At 53.2% G+C, this 19,372-nt stretch overlaps 1 protein-coding gene across 2 annotated transcripts in view; it reads left to right on the top strand.

Moving 5' to 3' along the window:
• PARVB (parvin beta) overlaps positions 1 to 19,372 on the top strand; it is a 139,337-nt gene that overhangs the window by 39,621 nt on the left and 80,344 nt on the right. Inside the window, exon 1 of one of the 2 annotated variants that reach the window (XM_032139637.3) lies at positions 1,262 to 1,310. The exons of the other annotated variant lie outside the window; for it this stretch is intronic. Coding sequence (XP_031995528.1) covers position 1,310 — 1 coding nt within the window. The 5' untranslated portion in view covers positions 1,262 to 1,309. Of the gene's footprint in view, positions 1 to 1,261; positions 1,311 to 19,372 lie in introns of those variants that run through there. 2 annotated transcript variants of the gene reach the window in all.

Below are 19,372 nucleotides of genomic sequence, written 5' to 3' on the forward strand. Positions count from 1 at the left end.
GCTTCCTCAAGTCCTAGTTTTGACTCTGGATGAAGCTTGGTTTGTGCCGTGGGAGTGGAGTGTTGGGGGACAGGAGTGACCCGCGGGTGAGCCCTCACTGTTGATCCTGGCCTCGAATGGGAGAGGGACACAAGTGCCACTGGGAGTGGGCCAGGCATGTCGCAGTCCACTGCCTGCCCCAGAGCCCCGCCTGGAGCACCTGCTGGGTCGGGACGTGGGCCTCCCGTGGGCCTCACTGCTTCCTGCTTCAGCAGAACTGGGAATTGTCAGTTAATTGAGCAACACCTCCAGGAAGCCAGCCTCGGGAAAGAGCTTCCACAGGGAGTTGGGGGACTGGTAATTGGAATAAATAAAAGCTAATCGTGCTTCCTGGATGCCAGGAACCACTGAAATTTATGGATTCCCACAGCAGCGCATGAGGCTGGTCATTGTTAATAACCCCTTTTACCAACGAAGAACCCAGACCAGACAGGGAGCCCGCCTGTGTCACCTGGTAGGGAGGGGCTGGGCCTGGTGTTATAAACCAGGAGAGGGTTCAGGCCGAGGAAAGGGGGAGCAAGTTGCCGGCCAAGGTGGGTATCATGCGAGTCCTGCTTCTCCCCTCATTCAAGGACCTTCCTTTGGGGAAGTGAGCGCTCCCGAGAGCAACCTGCCGCCTCCATGTTGGGGCAGCCTCAGCTTCTGCTTTCTGTGTCCGGTATTTGATTTCTGTTGTCGTGGAAACGGGATGACAAGTGTTCCGTGTGTTAGCATTTGGTCCTCCCGGAGTAGTCGGCACACGGGAGATGCAGCCGGAGTGGCATGTGCTCACGGTGGTGCCACCTCTTGCTGGGGGTCAGGCAGAGGGGACCCAGCTCCATGCCAGCTTGCAGACCCCCAATCACCCCTCTTGTCTCAGGGCCCAGAGAGCAAAGGCAATGGGAGGCCAATGTCTGTTGTTCAGTTTAGCTCTGAGCCACGTGCATCTTCAGTCACCCCAGGGGCTTGGGTGTGCCCTTCCTTCCTTTTTTGTGTGTGGGGGTTTTCCTGGGGAGCAGTTGCCCTGGCCCATGAGGCTGTTGGGAGTCAAGACAGAAATAGTGGTCTGTGGTCAGCAAGGAGCTATCGCTGGAAACACCCCGGTCCTCCCACAGCCTGACCCTCTGCGACCTTCCTCAAAGGCTCCCCAAAAAGGCTTTCCTTTGAAGTGCTAGTCATAGTAGCACCCCTGCCACGTCCCTATATGAACGGGGTGTGTGCCCTGCCTGCCTTCTGATATCCAACGTCCGCGCTGGTCTGCAGAGCCGCCACCAGCTGCACCCTCCTTGCCAGTGAGTTCTGTTTGCTTTCGTATCGTTTTCAGCAGGAGCTAAACCTAGGCCAGCCCTTCTTTTCTTTTCTGCTTTATGACAGAATTTTGTTTTGCAAGAATGGACCCTGGGTGGCTGCTTGACTTTTCCCAGGAAGGTGATGGGGACGTTGGTGTTAGGACGATGGGCAAGGGAGTCCAGGTTGTCTCACTGTGGCCCCAAAGGGATGAGGGTCTGACTTGTGGAGTGAAGTTTCCAGCACTCTGCTGGGGGCGAGTAGATCTTTGGGCCCAGAAGAATGGGATTTGGAACATTCTCAGGGACATGCTGCAATTAAGATTTTCTTTTTCATAGGGGTACCTGATACTGTGGGTTTCTCTCTCTCTCTCTCTCTCTCTTTTTTTTCTGAGATGGAGTCTAGCTCTTGTCACCCAGGCTGGAGTGCAGTGGCGTGATCTTGGCCCACTGCAACCTCCGCCTCCAGGTTCAAGTGATCCTTCTGCCTCAGCCTCCCGAGTAGCTGGGATTATAGGCACCCGCCACAATGCTAGGCTAATTTTCATATTTTTAGTAGAGATGGGGTTTCGTCATGTTGGCCAGGCTGGTCTTGAACTCCTGACCTCAGGTGATCCACCCACCTCGGCCTCCCAAAATGCTGGGATTACAGGCGTGAACCACCGTGCCCGGCCATGGCTTTCTCTTTAGTGGTCTTCGGTTCTATGTTTCCCCTCTAAGTGGCTGATTGTGGCCAGTGCCTGGCTTTCCCCTGGTCACCACTGGATATTCTGTCTTGTCTTTGGGAGGCAGAGTCAGAAGGCGCTTTGCACTGGGCATGCCTGGGAGTGAGTCCAGCTCTGCTGTTATTAGCGCCTGTCGTGACGGTCGGCCCAGCTGCCCCATGTTCGATTTTTCCTCCTGTGAAATGAGAACAACAGTAGAGCTGATGTGTCCTGGGCTTTCTGCATCCCAGGGACTGTCCCAGCTCCTTAACATGCTTTGCTCAGTGCTATCCTCCTAAAAACTTTTCTTTTACAGTTGAGTAATCTGAAGCCCAGAGAGGTTAAGTAACCTGCCCAAGGTCACACGGCAGATCGGAACGGGAGTCAGGAGTGTACCCAACAGCCTGGCTCCCTAGTCAGTGCTCTCAACCTCAGCTTGAAGGCTGCCTCCCTGGGCCCTGCTGGGCGACCCAGCAAGATGATGGTTATTCACATTCTCTTGTGTTTCTGATACCAAGCAAACTCCCAGTAAATGCTCCTTCCCCACTTTGGTGGAATGAAGAATGCACATTTTTTTTCTGAGCTCCACCTGGGTATCCTTAAGGAGAGGGACGCTGTGCCCGGGACGCAGATGAACAAGATAGGAGCTGTTTCCTGGAGGAGCTCCCAGGCTGATTTTTGCCTTTGATCTTCTGCATCTTTTTCACAGGCTTTTTGTTGACGTGTGGGGATATTTCTAGAGGAGAAACCAGAGGTGGAAGGAGGGGCGTAAGGAAATTGAATGCTGGGCACCTCTTAGCTCACATTATCTGAGGCTCTTCGGGGACAATAGACCTTGCAATAAAAGGCAAAAAGGTGATTGCGCGCAGGGTGCTCTTCCTGCACAGCGCCGGGCAGGACGGGATGGATGGGGCTTGGCAGCTGGAGGAGCGTAGACCCTGCCTGTGCCTCCTGGGGCCTCTGCGGGACTTTGCTCACCTTGCTGTTTCTAAACAAGGTGCCAGATTCTCTTCACGCAGGTGTGTCAGATTGTAACTCTTGAGGCTAGAGCCTTGCCAGGCTTATTCAAAGGCAGTGGTTCCTAGTAGTCACAGGCCCCTTTCCCTAGACCCCAGACCAGGACCACCCCCCACCCCGCCTGCCTTGGCCTGGTGGGGCAGGAGTCGCTGTGAAAGGGGTCCTGGAGCCCAGGATCACTCCGGCAACATTTCCCAGAGAGCATCCTGGGGCCAGCGCGGGGTGTGGGGGAGCAGATACTGAGCGCTCTGTCCCCTCCTGTTGGAGAATCTCACAGTACATTAGCATAGTCAAGGCTCTGAGAAGTCCCGCAGGAAAAGACACCTGCTTAGCTTCTCTTAATCTCACGACTCCTCCACCTCCTTGACCTTTGCTTGATTCATGTGAGACCTGTGAACGTCTACACTGCAGGACTCACTTTGGGAGATACTGATGGAGACCAAATAGGTGTCCTGCTCATGTATCCTCCGCTTCTTCAGTTTTGCTCAGGTTCCACTGGGCTTCCTAAAATGCAAACGAATTGAAAAGCTATGCTGAATGTGTTTTTCTCTGAAAGTACAACCACCCATGAGAGGAGGAGGTCTGCTAAGTTTTCTTTTAGAAAAGGGATCCCCAGGCTCTGAATGCTTGAGGACCTCATTGGGATCACCCCTCCATTGTGGGCTGCCCATCCTCTGCCCCCCATGGCCTATTGATAACCTCCCAGCCACCACCTATGCTCCTAGAGGCCCTGACCGGAATCCCTGTCCTCACCCAGTGAGTTTGTCACCTCCTTCCAAACTTCGTGTCCTCTGTTGCAGTTGAGGACCTGGAAGTCATGATTGGGCTCATTAGTGATGGATGTTTATTTTGAATTCTTAACTAAAACAAGGAGGAATCACATCCTAGATCCATGTTTTACTAGTTGTGGGACCTTGACTTTCCCAAGGTCTCCTTTCCTTGTCAGTAAAATGGCAATAATCGGGGTAACCCATACCTCAGTCACCAAGGAGCCCTGCAGGCGTCCATACCTGGCCCAAAGCCAGGACCCGGGAAGGGCGACGCAGCTGGGCGGCCTCTTCTGCGTCTCTGCCAGTTGCTGGCTTGGATTCTAACACCCTCCTTCCTTCCCTCCCTCCCTCCCTCCCTCGCTGTCTGCCAGTGGGATCCAAGACCATGAGAACATTTGAAGGTTTCTCAAATGTCTGTGACTGCCCCACGTCTGTCGTTTGGTGGAAAGGACTTTGTAATTGAATGGAGTCAGTTGCAATGTGAATGTCATGTGGAGCTGCTTTTCAAACTTGGCAAGGCCTTGCTGTGTGAGCCACTGTTTCCGGATCTGTAGAACCCTCCCTCCCCTGTCCCCCTTTCTGGGCTATTGGGAGGCTGAGTGAGTTCGTCATGAGGCCCCCAAAAGATAGCTTCCGTGCCCTGTGGAGCTGAGTCCCCGAGTCTCTGTCCCCACCTCACAGGCCTCTCTCACCACCCTTTTGGGTTGGTGAATTTCAAGTTGGGCATCAGATAGGACAAGGGAAGGGGACTGGAGAAGGAAGAGCCGACAGTTTGCCCTCAGGACTTCAGAGTCACTGTTTTTTGTTTGTTTGATTTTTTGAGATGGAGTCTCGCCCTGTCGCCCAGGCTGGAGTGCAGGGGCGTGATCTCATCTCACCGCAACCTCCACCTCCTGGGTTCAAGCGATTCTCCTGCCTTAGCATCCTGAGTAGCTGGGATTACAAGTGCACGCCACCATGCCTAGCTAATTTTTATATTTTTAATGGAGATGGGGGTTTCACCATGTTGACCAGGCTTGTCTCGAACTCCTGACCTCAAGTCATCCGCCCACCTTGGCCTCCAAAAGTGCTGGTATTACAGGTGTGAGCCACCGTGCCTGGCCCAGAGTCACCCTTTCTTTTTGTGCCTTATTAGACATCTTCCTGCTACAGGACAGCCCAGAGCAAAGGAACAAGTTTCCATCATGAATAAGTCCCCTACTTACTAGGGATGTGGGGATAAAGGACTGGAACTCTCTTACTTCACCCTGCAGGGCAAACTCCTTCAAGACTCAGCTCCAGGAAGCCTCCCTGGACTACTACACTCCCTCCCAAGCCCCCAGCCTTCTCACATACCTCCCTTATGTGTCTCCTGGGTGCTGGAGCCCTCAGAGCAGGGCCTAAATCTGAGTCCCCCTGTGGCCCACCCAGTGCCCCGTGCCAGGCCTGACCATAGTGGATGTCACTAAGCAGTTGTTGGATGAGTGAATGAACAAATGCAAACTAGGCCCAATCTTATCAAATTATACTAGAGTAATTGTATTAAAAACCAGACTTCTTTAAGTGGAGGAAATTTAAAGTTAGAAGTGGGCTGGGCACAATGGCTCACACCTATAATGCTAGCACTTTGGGAGGCTGAGGCGGGCGGATCACCTGAGGTCAGGGGTTCGAGACCAGCCAGCCTGACCAACATAGCGAAACCCATCTCTATTAAAAATAACAAAATTTAGCTGGGCATGGCGGTGCATCCTTGTAATCCCAGCTACTCTGGAAGCTGAGGCAGGAGAATCACTTGAACCCAGGAGGCAGAGGTTGCAGTGAGCGGAGGTCGTGCCATTGCGCTCCAGCCTGGGCAACAGAGTGAGAGTCAGTCTCAAAAAAAAGAAGGGAATGAATACGACCATACCTGCTTTTCCAGCTCCTGACTCTTAAACCTCTTGAATACCAGTGCCAAATAAAGGGAACTGAGAGATGAAAGGTGTCACTGTCCTGATCTTCTTCAGATGCAGAAATTTCTGTGCAGCTGAGGAGGTGGGGCCTGCTTGCCCCCCTTTGAATTTTGGGGTGTACTTGAGCAGAAGCATTCATTACTTGGAGAAAGCAGAGGAGACCCCAGAAGCACTTCCCTCTGAAAGGGAGAAGCAGGTAGGCCAAGGCAGCGGTTCTGGGACCAGCTCTGGGGCCACCTGCTTTTCCCACACTGGGTCTGTGGCGTGCTCAGCGGCTAGCCTGCACACAGGAGATCCTCAAAACAGATGAGCGACCATGGTTGCCATTTTTACACCCCTCATTTAATCTGCAGCACCGGAGGAGGTGTGATTATGGTGTGTATTTTGTGCAGCCATTTGGTGGACACCTACCGAGGACCCGCCGTGGGGCAGGCTGCTGGACGGGCTCTGAGGATGCTGACGAGGACCCTTATTGGGGACCCTCTATTCAGGTTGAAGACAGTTTATGAAAACATAAGATAACAGAATGGCCGACTCCGAGGCAGGAGCCAGGGGTGTGTGAGTGGGGGTCCTGGAAGGGGTCACTGGAAGCCAGAGGAGGAGTGGTCCTCTGAGGCTGGCCAAGGCTCCCAGCAGAGAGATGGGGGCATGGGCAGAAGCCTGTCGTGCCAGTGAGCCCTGGCATTTCTGAGCCCCTGATCGGTTCTGTTGCCCACACGACGGCCTGGGTGAGCAACGCTGACAGGAGACCCCCGCCTTAGCAGCATGTCTCCTGGGCTCTGGCTAGTGACGCCTCCTGGCAGCAGCTGTCCAGGCCACACAGGATGCTGGCTACATGCTTGGCTGGTCTGGCCATCCCTGCGTGGCCCCGCTGTCACTGGTATCTGGAGATCACACCCGGCCAGAGCCCAGTGGCTTCCCTGCCTGCCACCCTCGGATGCTTCCTTGGGGAGGGAGGGTGCCCTGTTTCCAAGGCAACCCTAGGTGGGAGGCCAGGGCTTCGGGCAAGCTGCTAAGCTTTTCACAGCCCTGGGAGTGAGGACCAGGGCAGGCTGACCCTGGCCTGTGGGGCAGAATCAGTAGAGGAGGATCCCCACCATCCCTGAGAAGAGGAGGGGGATGGGGTGGGGAACATTAGACAGTGTTCACTGCCCCTCCCTCAGCTTCCCAGCTGCCCATGGCAGTCGCAGGCCAGGCCAGTGTGGGTGTGTGGGGGCAGTTAGAGCATGGCCGTGTGGTGTGCCGGCACACGGTGCAACAGCCAAGACAATGGAGTCGTCCCCTGCCCTTGGGCCCTTCCCTCCACCCCACCTCATGTCTGCACTAGGTGAGGAAGCAGAGGACGGAGGAGCCCAGTGGGCTCCGGGAGCTCTTGGGACTCTTGATTCGGTGGGGACAGGGCTTTCCCGCCTCAACACTGAGGATTCTTGGTTGTGGAGCTCTCCTGAGCATTGCGGGGTGTTTAGGGGCATCCCTGGCCTCTACACACGAGATGTCAGTTGTGACAACCCAAAGTGTCTCCAGATGCCACTACATTCCCTCCCAGTGTGGGGGTGGAGGAATCATCCCCGGTTGAGATCCACTGAGCTGAGAGGCTCCCCGGAAGCAGGGGGTGAGGGAAGGGAAGGCCCTGGGCCCTGGAGACATGGATGCCTGCCTGGGACTCACACAAACACGCACACACATGCACGCATGCATGTACTCATATGCACACATGTTCATGTATGCACCCACAGTGACCCTGAAGGGACACCCCTGCTGCTCTTTTAAATAATCTCTTAACTAGACTATTTTTAGAGCACTTTTAAGTTCACAGCAGAATTGAGTGGAAGGTGCCGAGATTTCCCATGACTGCGTGGCCCCACCACGCACAACCTCCCCCTCTATCGATGTCCGCACCAGAGGGTGCATCTGTGGTACCTGGTGCACCCATGTGGCCACATCAGGGCCACCAGAGTCCACAGTTTCCATGAGGGGCCCCTCTTGGCATTGGACATTGTGTAAGGACAGGGACCCCTATGGTAGCATCATCCAGGGCAGTGTTACTGCCCTGAGATCCCCGTGCCCCACCTGCTCATCCCTGTCTCCCTCTCACTCCTGGCAACCTCTGCTCCTTTCACTGTCTCCATAGTTTTGCCTGCCCCACAGGGTCGTGTAGTTGGGATCACACTGTCTGCAGCCTTTTCAGACTGGTTTTTCACTCAGTGAGATGCATTTAAGTTTCCTCCAGGCCTTTTCACAGTTGACGGCACGTTTCTTCTTAGTTCTGAGTGGCTCTTTCTCCATTGTCTAGATGGATCCATTTGTTCCCTGTTCGCCTCCCAGAGGATCCGCTGCTCTTGCTGCAGATACATAGCCCAGGCACTGTGGAGTTGGGATGGAGCAGTCGAGCTGGGATCGGAGCCCAGGCCCCTGCCCTGAGGTTGGAGCACTCTGACTGCACCTGGCCTAGGCCTGTGCGTTGTCTAAACTGATGGCCGTGGGGCAGGGGACCTGGAGCGCAAAGCAGGAGAGGATGCTGAAGGGGGCAGGTGGGGACGGAACTTGCGAGTGTCCAGAACGAGGACCGCCTGCCTCAACCCAGGGCTGGTCTGTGGAGGCCAGAGCGCTCAGCCCCTCAATGCTAGGCCTGTTGTGAGTTTCTCCATGAGGTGGCCCTCTCAGAAAGAGTGGCTCCACAGCAGCTGAGTTGGGGGCCCCATGGCAGCTGAGTTGGGGAATGACTGTCCTTGTAGAGACTGTCACCTCTAGGAATGGTGACAGGGTGGCCACCCGCAGCCTTGTGTCCTCTTTCTAGTCCTCTATCTCATAAGCCCGGTCCCCAGTGGCCCCAGTCCTCCCCTGCCACAAATCCATTCTCCTCAGAAATCCATTCTTCTCAGAAATCCGTTCTCCTCTCCTCTTTCAGGCCTAGAGACAGGCTCTTCCCTCCGGAGGGTGCAGTCCAGGGGTTCTGGTAAGATACAGAGCCCAGCCTCAACACAGCAGGAAGTTTTTCCACAAATGCACAGTTCTTCAAGACCACGTGCAGCTGTGTGTGGGGTATGTTTTGAAGGGCAATGGCAGGAGCAGTGTATGCCTCATGGTGCAGGGAGCATGAGTTGTTCATAGGCGTGCCTGGGTCCTGGGTCTCTGTGCACCCTCCTCTAGATTCATGGGGCATCGGCCCACCGTGAGATAGATGAGCCAAGGTGCCTGCCCCTTTCTCAGGTGAGATGCTGAGGGCCAGAAGCATGCTGCTGTGTCCCACGGAGGAGGTGGCCTGCCCCAACTCCCCTGCACCCTAGGGAGAGTGCCCACAGGCTGGGGGCTGGGGCTGGCTCCTATGCCCCCTCCCCAGCCCTCAGTATGTGGCTCACTGAGGTGCGTGCCAGAATGTTGGGCACATCCTGTCTGAGACCAGCTTGGCTAGAAGTGAATTATGATCAGAACACCACAAGCTGTGTGGCCTGGGTCCCCCTTTGGTTGACACTCTTGAGTATGGGTCCTGTGCCTGCCCAGGGCCAAGCAGCAGGTGCGACAGGCCTGCCCTGGGGCGGCATGGGTTGTGCTAGTGTCCTGGGGCCACTGTAACAAAGCACCACAAACTGGGTGGCTTGAAGAACAGAAACATAGTCTGTCACAGTTTTGGAGGCTGGAAGTCCAAGATCAAGGTGTCAGCTGGGCCGTGCTCCCTCCAGGGTCTGGGAGGATCCCGCTTGGCCTCTTCCAGGCTGTGGTGGCCCTGGTGTTCCCTGCCGTGGGCCACATTGCCCCAGCCTCTGCCCCCCTCTTCACGTGGGTCTCCTTCTCCATCTGTGTCTCTGTCCTTGCCTCTTCTTGTAAGGACTCCCGTCATTGGATTAGGCCCACCCTAATGACCTCATCTGAAACTTGATTACATCTGCAAAGACCCTGCTTCCAAATAAGGCCACAGTCACAGGTGTCGGGGGCTAGGACTCCAGCACGCCTTTTAGGGGAGACACAATGCAATACACAGCACACGGTGAGGTCTTCCAGGTCCCCAGACCTGTCTTCTTCCATACCGCCGGGTGACACGGAGAAGGGTGAAGTCGGCTCACGAGTCCTGGCCAGGATGTGACGGGGAGTCACCAGGTGGGTGCCGGGGAGGTGTGAAGCTCTGCAGGGGACTGGGGAACCACACGTTATCGCCCACATGTGACTTTAAACCTTAGAGATGATATTGGAGGGGTGTAGTTACTCTTTTTTTTTCTTTTGAGACACTGTCTCGTTCTGTCATCCAGGCTGGTGTGCAATGGTTCTAGCGATTCTCCTGCCTCAGCCTCCCGAGTAGCTGGTATTACAGGCGCCCACCACGACACTTGGCTAATTTTTATATTTTTAGTTGAGACGGGTTTTCACCATGTTGGCCAGGCTGGTTTCAAGCTCCTGACCTCAAGTGATCCGCCCACCTCGGCCTCCTGAAGTGCTGGAGGATAGTTACTCTTTACAGCTAGGGAAACAGTCGGGCTTGGTGACATGATAGAGACACCAGGTCCCTTGAGGACGGGGGGCCGTTTGCAGAGCCATGTGATGGAAGGAGCCTGAATTTGGAGCCCCAAGCTTACAGCGTGGGTCCTTGTCACATGTCCTGTGAGCTCTGTTTGCATCCTTAGCTCAGGCAAGCTACTGCGTTGAACTAGCTGGACACAGTGTGTCTGTCTCTGCCTCTTCCAGAGAAGTCCTCACTTAAGGTTATGTCACTGTTTTTACTGATGTTGGAACTGGCGCTTGGAGATGTGAACTTTCCCAAGGTCACACACCCAGATGAGTGGTTAGACCCGGACCTGCCTAACTCCAGCATGTCTTTTTCGGGGGGACGCAATTAAATCCACAGCATGGACTGAGTTCCCCTCTTCTCTGCCACCATCCTGACTTTTTCCTGGCCAGGGTTACCATGTCAGAGCAGGCATGGGGGAAGTGATAAGGGAGGTATCTGGACCTAGTAAAAGGCTCTGGCCCTCCTGCTTCCTCTTGTAAGGACCCTGTCAATCACATCGGGCCCCCTGAATAACCAGGCTAATCTCCCACCCCAAGGTCCTTACCTAATCACATCTACAAAGTACCCCTCTTGCCACGTAAAGTCACAGGTTCCTGGGACTTGATGTGAACTTCGTTGCAGGCACCATGATCTAGCCTTCCATAGAGGCAGTGACAGATGGAGTAGAACATAGGTCCTTTGAGTATTTATTTATTTAAGACGGAGTCTCACTCTGTCACCCAGGCTGGAGTGCAATGGTGAGATCTCAGCTCACTGTGGCCTCTGACTCCCGGGTTCAAGCGATTCTCCTGCCTCAGCCTCCCGAGTAACTAGGATTACAGGCACAGACCACCAAGTCCAGCTAATTTTTTTTGTATTTTTAATAGAGACGAGATTTTACCATGTTGGCCAGGCTGGTCTCAAACTCTTGACCTAAGGTGATCCACCCGCCTCGGCCTCCCAAAGTGCTGGGATAACAGGCATGAGCCACCGTGCCTGGCCCCTGTGAGTTTTTACAAGAGACACTGCAGTAGAGAGAATGGTAGAGTCCTCAAACCCTGATTCAGTCGTTCATGAATTCACCAAGCACCCACGATTTCTGCGATGTGTGTCCTCTTCTTTGCCAGCCTGCTGGTGTGCTCCTGGTGCTTGGTCCGCCATAGATGGGTGTGCTTGGTCCAGGAGGCTGATGGTGCTGACATCTGGGCTGATATTTACTGTTTTTAGTGACTTGAATGACGTCCATGCAGAAGAGCTAGTGCACCATGCTTGCATTTGAAAATGCCCAGGCTGCTGCCTGAGAACCTGGTAGGCCAGTACTTGGAGGGACAGTAGCAGGATTGAGAAGCCATCTGTGTCACATGTTCTTGGGGACAAAGAGGAGACACAGGCTCAAGGAGCAGCAAGGTTTGTGGGACACAGCTGTGTCCGAAAATGTCAAGCAATTAGCACATCCCTGGCTACTTCCTATGAACCCATTAAATCCCCAGGCTGAGGAGGACAGAGGGTGAGGGGATCTGACCCCACACTCAGCCCTTTAGCCAGCGGCTGCTGTGCTAAGCCATTCTGAGAAGCCACCGGTGGAGAACTGACTTCAGGTCTTGCTGACTGTGAGGCCATCCAGTTGTTTTTGCACACTGAAAACAATACATTGCACTTTGGGAGGCCGAGGTGGGTGGATCACTTGAGGTCAGGAGTTCGAGACCAGCCTGGCCAACATGGTGAAACCCCATCTCTACTAAAGACACAAAAATTAGCCAGGCATGGTGGTGGACGCCTGTAATCCCAGCTACTTGGGAGGCTGAGGCAGGAAGATCGCTTGAACCCAGGATGTGGTGGAGTTGAAGTGAGCCGAGATTGTGCCACTGCACTCCAGCCTGGGGGACAGAGCAAGAGTCCTTCTTAAAGAAAAAACATTGTTCCAGATTTGCTAATAAGGAGCCAACCTCCTCAGACCTTGGTGTCACAGGAGAATGGCCTGCGGCAGCCTTGGGGCCAGTTGTGATTTTATCCACAGTGTTGGTCAGATGCGTCTTCTGTGCTTGTTTAATATTCATTCTGCTTGTGTGAACAAAGCCGTGTCAGTTTCAGTAACCCTTGTGCCATGGGGCACCCGGTGTGGAGCAGGGCTCGGTAAAACTGCTGCAAAGAATGTTCCAGGCCTTTTGAAATTACGTGGAGTTGCTGGGGCTCTCTTGAGGCTGTTAATTTACTTAGGGCTGCTGTGACAAAATACCACAAACCCAGTGGCTTAAACCAACACAAATCTATTATTTTACAGTTCTGGAGGTCAGGAGTCCTAACGTCAAGGTGGCAGCAGGGCTGGTTCCTTCCGGAGGCTCCAGGGGAGAATCCCGTTCCTTGCCTTTTCCAACTTGCAGAGGCACCTGCATTCCTTAGTGCCTGGCCTCCTCCTCTGTCTTCAAAGCCATTTCCTGATCTTTCTCTGTCTCCCTCGCCACACCTCCTCTGGCTCTGGCCCTCCTGCTTCCTCTTGTAAGGACCCTGTTAATCACATTGGGCCCCCTGCATAATCCAGGCTAATCTCCCACCCCAGGGTCCTTACCTAATCACATCTGCAAAGTCCCCCTCTTGCCACGTAAAGTCACAGGTTCCTGGGACTTGATGTGGACATCTTTGCAGGGACCACGATCCAGCCTTCCATAGAGAGAGTGACAGATGGAGTAGAAAGTACATCCTTTGAGTTTTTATGGGAGACACTGCAGTAGAGAGAATGGTAGAGTCCCGAAACCCTGATTCATTTGTTCATGAATTCACCGAGTGTTCACTGAGCACCTGCCTCAGTCCAGGTCTCATGTTGGGAGAGCGGGAGACAGAGCAGGCCACGCATCTGTCCTTTCAGAGCACTGTAGACGCAAATCCTGTAGCACAGATGCACAGATGTGCCTTAGACCGATAATGCCTCGAAAGGAGAGGAATGGAAATGGGTGTGAGGAGTGGGGAACCTGACCTGCTTTGTGCGGTCACAGAGAGACTCTCCACCTGCCGTCATCCCTCCATCCCTCGTTTGGGGCTGTTCCTCCAAAGGTGCACTCTCCAGCAGGGGTGTGGGGACCGCTGTGGGCCGTCAAGGCCTTTCTCCTTTGCTGCCGTGGGCATTGCATCTGTTCCTGATGGGTAGAGCTGTCTGTGCCCGGTGGGGCCCAAGGCAGTGCCATGGTGGTTCTTTGAGTATCTCAGGTGGGAACTGAGCTGCCAGCACCAGAGGCCAGTGGCTTCCAGCACTCCCCAAAGCCACCTGCTTTTGGAAGGGGCCTGTCTGCGATGCATGCCGGGTCCTCCTGTTGGGGGAAGCTTTCATGGCGGCATCTGTGTCGCTTCTGCAGGGGAGACAGCCGCTAGAGGGCGCCGTCCTTCTGGCCTTTCCCACGTCCCCGTTTCTACGGCAGGTGCACAGTAGAGCCTTTTTTTTTTTTTTTTTTTTCTAATGACTTAATGATTTAATCTTCTTATTTTCTCAGCAGACAACGCTTTGGACTTCCCTGGATACATTGGGACGTTACCAGTCAGATTAATTAATACGAGTTTCACAACTCGGGAACCAGCGAACGTGCTTTTCCAGACTTAGCTTCTGCACGGCCGTTTCTGCTTTCCTTTATGAAGTGCATTTCTCTAAGAGCCTGGCAGTCTCATGGGGCTCGTCTGTTGCTGGAAGTGAGCAGCGGGTTCCATTGCCCCCCGCCTCGGTGGGGCTCGCTGTGCAGCTTGCCGGCAAGTGGCTGGGCTCGGAGGGGCGGTGACGGTGACACACGCCAGGGGAAAGGTCGGCATCCTCTTCTGAGAATTGTTTCTTTTGGGTTTCACACTCCGCCCCCACCTTCTGCTGCCTCGAGGCGCTTTTCTCCTTATTATTAATTAATGACAGATTTCATGACCAGTGACTGAAATCATTTGGAAGTACCCCCTGAAAGCCAGCGTGATGGGTTGGAGAAATGTGACAAACGCAGCCTCTGAAAATCACAGAGGCAGAGGCTTGCGTTGAAGGACTTGCTAAGGAATTAGGATGAGAGTGATCAGGAGGCAGTGGCCGCTGGGCACTGGAGCTGAGGGTGAGGGGCCGAGAAAATGGGAGGCAAATGGGGTAGCTCTTCTTTGGGACGGGGGAGGCTGGCTTTGGAGATGTGTATCCCACTGTTCACCGCAAGGTGGGGGCATTGGGCGGTAGGTTCCAGTGCTCCGGAAGGGTGGCAATTGAAGGGAGGAATTAAAGAAGTTGGCCGGGTGCAGTGGCCTGTGCCTGTAATCCCAGCACTTTGGGAGGCCGAGGCAGGTGGATCACTTGAAATTAGGAGTTCGAGATCCTCCTGGCCAACATACTGAAACCTCGTCTCTACTAAAAATACAAAAATTAGCTGGGTTTGGTGGTGCACGCTTGTAATCCCAGCTACTCAGGAGGCTGAGGCAGGAGGATCGCTTGAATCCGGGAGGTGGAGGTTGCAGTGAGCCAAGATTGAGCCACTGCACTCCAGCCTGGGCGACAGAGAAAGACTCCGTCTCAAAAAAACAAAAACAAAAACAAAAAAACTGACTCACGTGGCTTTCAGTCTGAGAAACCAATCAGATCATCGTTGTCTCTAAAGAATGTGTCCTCCTTTGTAGACAAGAAGCTCACCGGCCCCTCCATGCCCCAGTTTCTCGCCAGGGTGGGTTAGACGGCCAACCTGACATTTTACCGTGCACCTAGAAGTCTTTCTTCCTGTTCTCCTTCCCACAGAGGATTCATTTTTCTGTGGTTCTAACATTTTCCTGATCAACCCAGGGACAAAGGGGAAGAAAAGACCGTGTTTCTGGGCCAAGGAAATCATCTGTTTAACATGGGCTTCGGAGCTTTTTTTTACATTTCTACGTAAGCAACTTTTCGTATTCAGAAGACCCAGTTTCCCTGAGCCAGATGGGCTCCTTCCATCTCGGTGGTCTGTATTTCAGATGCCTGCAGCAGGTGGCTGGTCGGAATGCACACCCCAGGAGGTGAGGTTGGGCGGATGTTGGCTCCGGGGCTGCTTGTACTAGCAAGTCCCTAATTGCGGAGCGGACTCCTTCCTCCTGAGCGTGTCATCCTCTGCGTGGCCACATCAGAGTAATTGGGTTCCTGGTGACCCACGACTGCCAGGCTAATGGAAACCTTAATGGAAACCCTCTTTTTCCACCCAATTAAATGGCTGGAGGTGGGATGCTGTGTGAGAGCCATCCATTTCAGTTCCCTGACTTTCTCTTGTAGAAATTATCTTTGTAGCTCCATTTGGCCTACATAAGCTTAGCATTTATGTTCATTCATTCATTCATTCCACAGATATTCACAGAGCAGTTATCCATGTGCTGGGCTTTATGCAGGATGCGAGGCCATGGTCATGAATGGGACCTGGCCCCTGTGCACTCCTTGCGGGGTCAGGGGGGTGCAGGGAGGTGAGCACAGCCCACAATCACATGATCGGGGAATAGGGTTTGTCATTGTCACGTGCATAGGGAGCTGTGGGAACCCAGAGGAGGGGCCCGAACTGCACCCAGGGATAGAGGATGTGCAGAGTGTGCTTTCCAGACAGGTGGGAAGTGGGTGGAGCTAGCTGATCTAAAGTGAAGGGCGTTTCAGGTTGTGGGGACAGTCGAGGCAGAGGGGCAGAGATATGACCTACAGAAGTGTCCTGGAATGGCCTCATCAGACGATGAGTGTGGAAGCATGGGAGCTGCAGCTGGATTCATGAGAGGAGGGGTCTGCTCATGAAGAGTCATTGGGTGCCACTATGAAGGGTTTACATTTTACCCTGGAGCTGGGGGGAGCCATGGGGTGCACTGCAGCAGGGAGTGACCAACGCCAGCTTTGTGTATTGGAAGGATTTCTCCATCAGACAGGACTCTCTTGGTTTGCAAAGGACAGAAAACCCAACTCAAAATGGCTTAAAAGCAAAACAGAATTCACTGGTACGTTTGACAGAATGGTCCATGGGGTTGGATGGCCTCAGGTAAGGCTTGATCCAGCACATAGAAGGTGTTGCTAGATCCTACATTCTGTTCTCCCCTTCCCTGAGCTCTTTCGATCTGGTGCCTTCATCTTCAGGCTCTGTATAGTGGTAAGATGATGGGATGGCTTCAACCTCCATCCTTTCTGGGTCAAGGCCAGTGGGAAGGAGTGCCTGTCTCATTCTCTGTTCCTGGTAAAGTCTCAGTGCAGCTCATTAGCTCTAACTGGGCCATGCCCATCCCTGACTGTGTTCCTGGGAGGCCAGTGTGCCAACTGGCTTTGTCCTGGGATGCCTGCTCCACCCCAGAGCTGAACTACAAGGCCCGAGCATGGTGGCAGGAGGGGTGGCTGTCTCCGAGGGAGGCTGAGTCTTGTTTGCCTGAAAGGATCAATGGATGCTGGAGAAGAAAAGCAATGGTGTCTAGAACAGTCACCTCCAGAAGGGGAGAGGCTGGGCTGGGGTGGGAAGAGTTTAGGGTAGGGCTTGCAGGGGCCAAGATGGCCATCCTGGTGAGGGAGCCCCACTGGCCAACCCAAGAATAGGGCACGAGATGTGAGCCTGTCAAGGGTACTCCCAGGTCTGGCATCTTGGTTCTTTCCTCTGTGTTCTTGGCACAGACACTCATGCCAGGGCCTTTGCTGTCACCCATAGTCTCAGAGTCATGTTATTATTCCGCAGTCATCTGTGGGGGTGGGACCGTGCTGGGCTTTCCCTCCCCAGCTTCCTCCCTCCTTCAGGGTAGCTCACTGTGTCCCCTGAGGCAGCCAGTGCTGCTGGGAGAGGCCCGAGGCTCCTTCTGGGTCTCGGAGCCATTTCTGTGGTTGAACCCAGTGTGCATCCTTCCCTGTAGAATTGGCTGCCACTTCGTTTCCTTTAGGGCCCCCACTGCACCCTGTGCATAACCCTGCCAGGACATCTGTTTGTTTTCCATTCTTGTAGCTTTATTTTTATTTCAAAAGGAGCACAAGAACACAGTCTGGTGGCAAAGCCTCCCTCTGGCTCCTCCTTACCTTCAGCCACTGGACCCTTGCATCAGTAATGCTGCTCTTGTCATTCTGGAGTGTGCCCTTTCATTCCTTTTTCTGTGAATTTTGATACGTACACATAGAAATACATAGTGCTGAGTTTTCTAGTTGTATTTTTTACATAAACGTCATGCCCTATTTATTTTAAAGTGTCTTACCATGTTGCCCAGGCTGGACTTGAACCCCTGGGCTTGAGTGATACTCCCACCCCAGCTCCAAGTAGCTGGGACCACAGATGTACACCACCACCCCCAGCCTTTGCTGAATTGTTCTGCAACATGGTTTTTTTTTTTTTTTAATTTTTTGGGATAGGATCTGGCTTTGTCACCCAGGCTGGAGTGCAGTGGCATGATCTTGGCTCACTGCAACCTCCACTTCTTGGCTTCAAACTTTCTTCCCAGCCTCCTGGGTAGCTGGGACTACAGATTCACACCATTCCTGGCTAATTTTTGCATTTTGTATAGAGATGGGGTTTTGCCTTGTTGCCCAGCCTGGTCTCGAACTCCTGAGCTCAAGCCATCCACCCACCTCAGCCTCCCAAAGTGCTGGGATTATAGGTGTGAGCCACTGCACCTGGCCCAACCTGCTTTTGCTTTTTAAAAAAATCTCAACACCATGCTATGTATTGCACTTAATTAATTGTGCATTGAATCCTTCATGAGCCTTCTGTGCTAGGTGCGAGGTTGGCTGCTGGGTGGAAGTGACCAGGATACATGCAGACTCTCCACAGTGCAAGGGCAGGACCTGCCCAGCCCCGTGCCCAGCCCTGTGCCCAGCCCTTTGGCATCCATCCGCCAGTGTTAGTTAGATCAGCAGGCTGTCATGCCCAAGGCTTACTGCCACCTGAATAGGACAGGGCTTCAGCAGTGAGCTCTTGATGTGGAGTCCGCGCCACCTGTTGACCTTCTTTGGATTTACCTTATTGAAATGTTCACACATTTCTTTTAGCTTCTGAACTGATTTCATCTTGAGAAATGGGCTGAAACCTCGTGTCCCAGCAGAACAGCCCCATAAATCAGATGTTCAAGCTGAGCGATCCTTCCGGTTTGGGCCACAGTCACGGGGCTTTCTTACTCCTCTAGTCATGTTAGCACCGTTCAGAAACTCATCCATGGCTTAGAGATGACAGTGAGTTACATGTACATAAATACACCGAGCTGATTACCCTGGGCCGGCATCCTGCATGACAAGGCCCACATCCATTTCTCAGTAAAAACAAACTACATCTGCCACTTGAAAGGTCAAGAAGTGCTTTCTTGTACGTTGTGCTCCGTGGATCACTGGAAGTCCTTTCCCTCTTTTCCCATATCCAGGCCAGGAGGAGCAGCTGCTCTCTGGCACTGTTAGCCTTTGCTGCCTTTTACCCTAGGCAAGACACTTTGTCATTCTTCCAGTTTGTAATCCCAAGAACCCTGGAGATTGGGCTTGGAGTTCGTAACCTCCTGGGGAGGGCCAGGCCTCCCATTTCAAGGCCTTTGCATGTGTGATGTGCCAGCAATAGCTCAGCCCTTTGAATTATGATCCACGGCTCCTTCCAATCACCTTCTTTCTGGATGTCAGAAAAGACTGCCCAACAGCATCTCCTCCCAGCTGCCGAGGCTGATGATGTTTTTATTCTTATTTAGATCTCAGGTCTTATTTTAACTCCACTGAGCTGCAAGATCTTCACTGAAGTATGACTGGACTTATTTTTAGAAGAACTGCTCTGTTAAGAAGACCTTCGTGCCTGATGAATTTAATTATTCTGATAAATTACAGCTTCTACAAAGAAACCACACCCCTCTGAGTACAGATGGAAGTTGGAAAATTCATAGAAAGCTATCATTTCCTGGCAGAGACCTGGAAAACCTCATTTAACAGAGATGTCTTTGGGTTCCCGCTTAAGCCTAAGCGAAGGATCCCGATGCCCCCTCCCCAGCTGGGAAGAGGAGCTGGTGGCGTGTGTTGGCACAGAGCCGCACCTTTCTTTCTCCTCCTATATCCTCCCGCAAGCTCCGAAGACCACTCTGTTTCTTTGAGAAGGATCCGTTGTAACTAGAACTGGGTAGGGCTTGAAAAGGGCTGGTTAAGTGTTTAAAATTGAGGCAGCTTTCCTGCCATTTTCAAGTTCTTTTAGATGTGCAGGGATGGAGAATGGCTGTTTTTGTTGGGGTTTTCTCTTTGATC

This window comes from Hylobates moloch, unplaced genomic scaffold, assembly GCF_009828535.3.
Source record: "Hylobates moloch isolate HMO894 unplaced genomic scaffold, HMol_V3 SCAFFOLD_19, whole genome shotgun sequence".
Classification (NCBI taxonomy): domain Eukaryota; kingdom Metazoa; phylum Chordata; class Mammalia; order Primates; family Hylobatidae; genus Hylobates; species Hylobates moloch.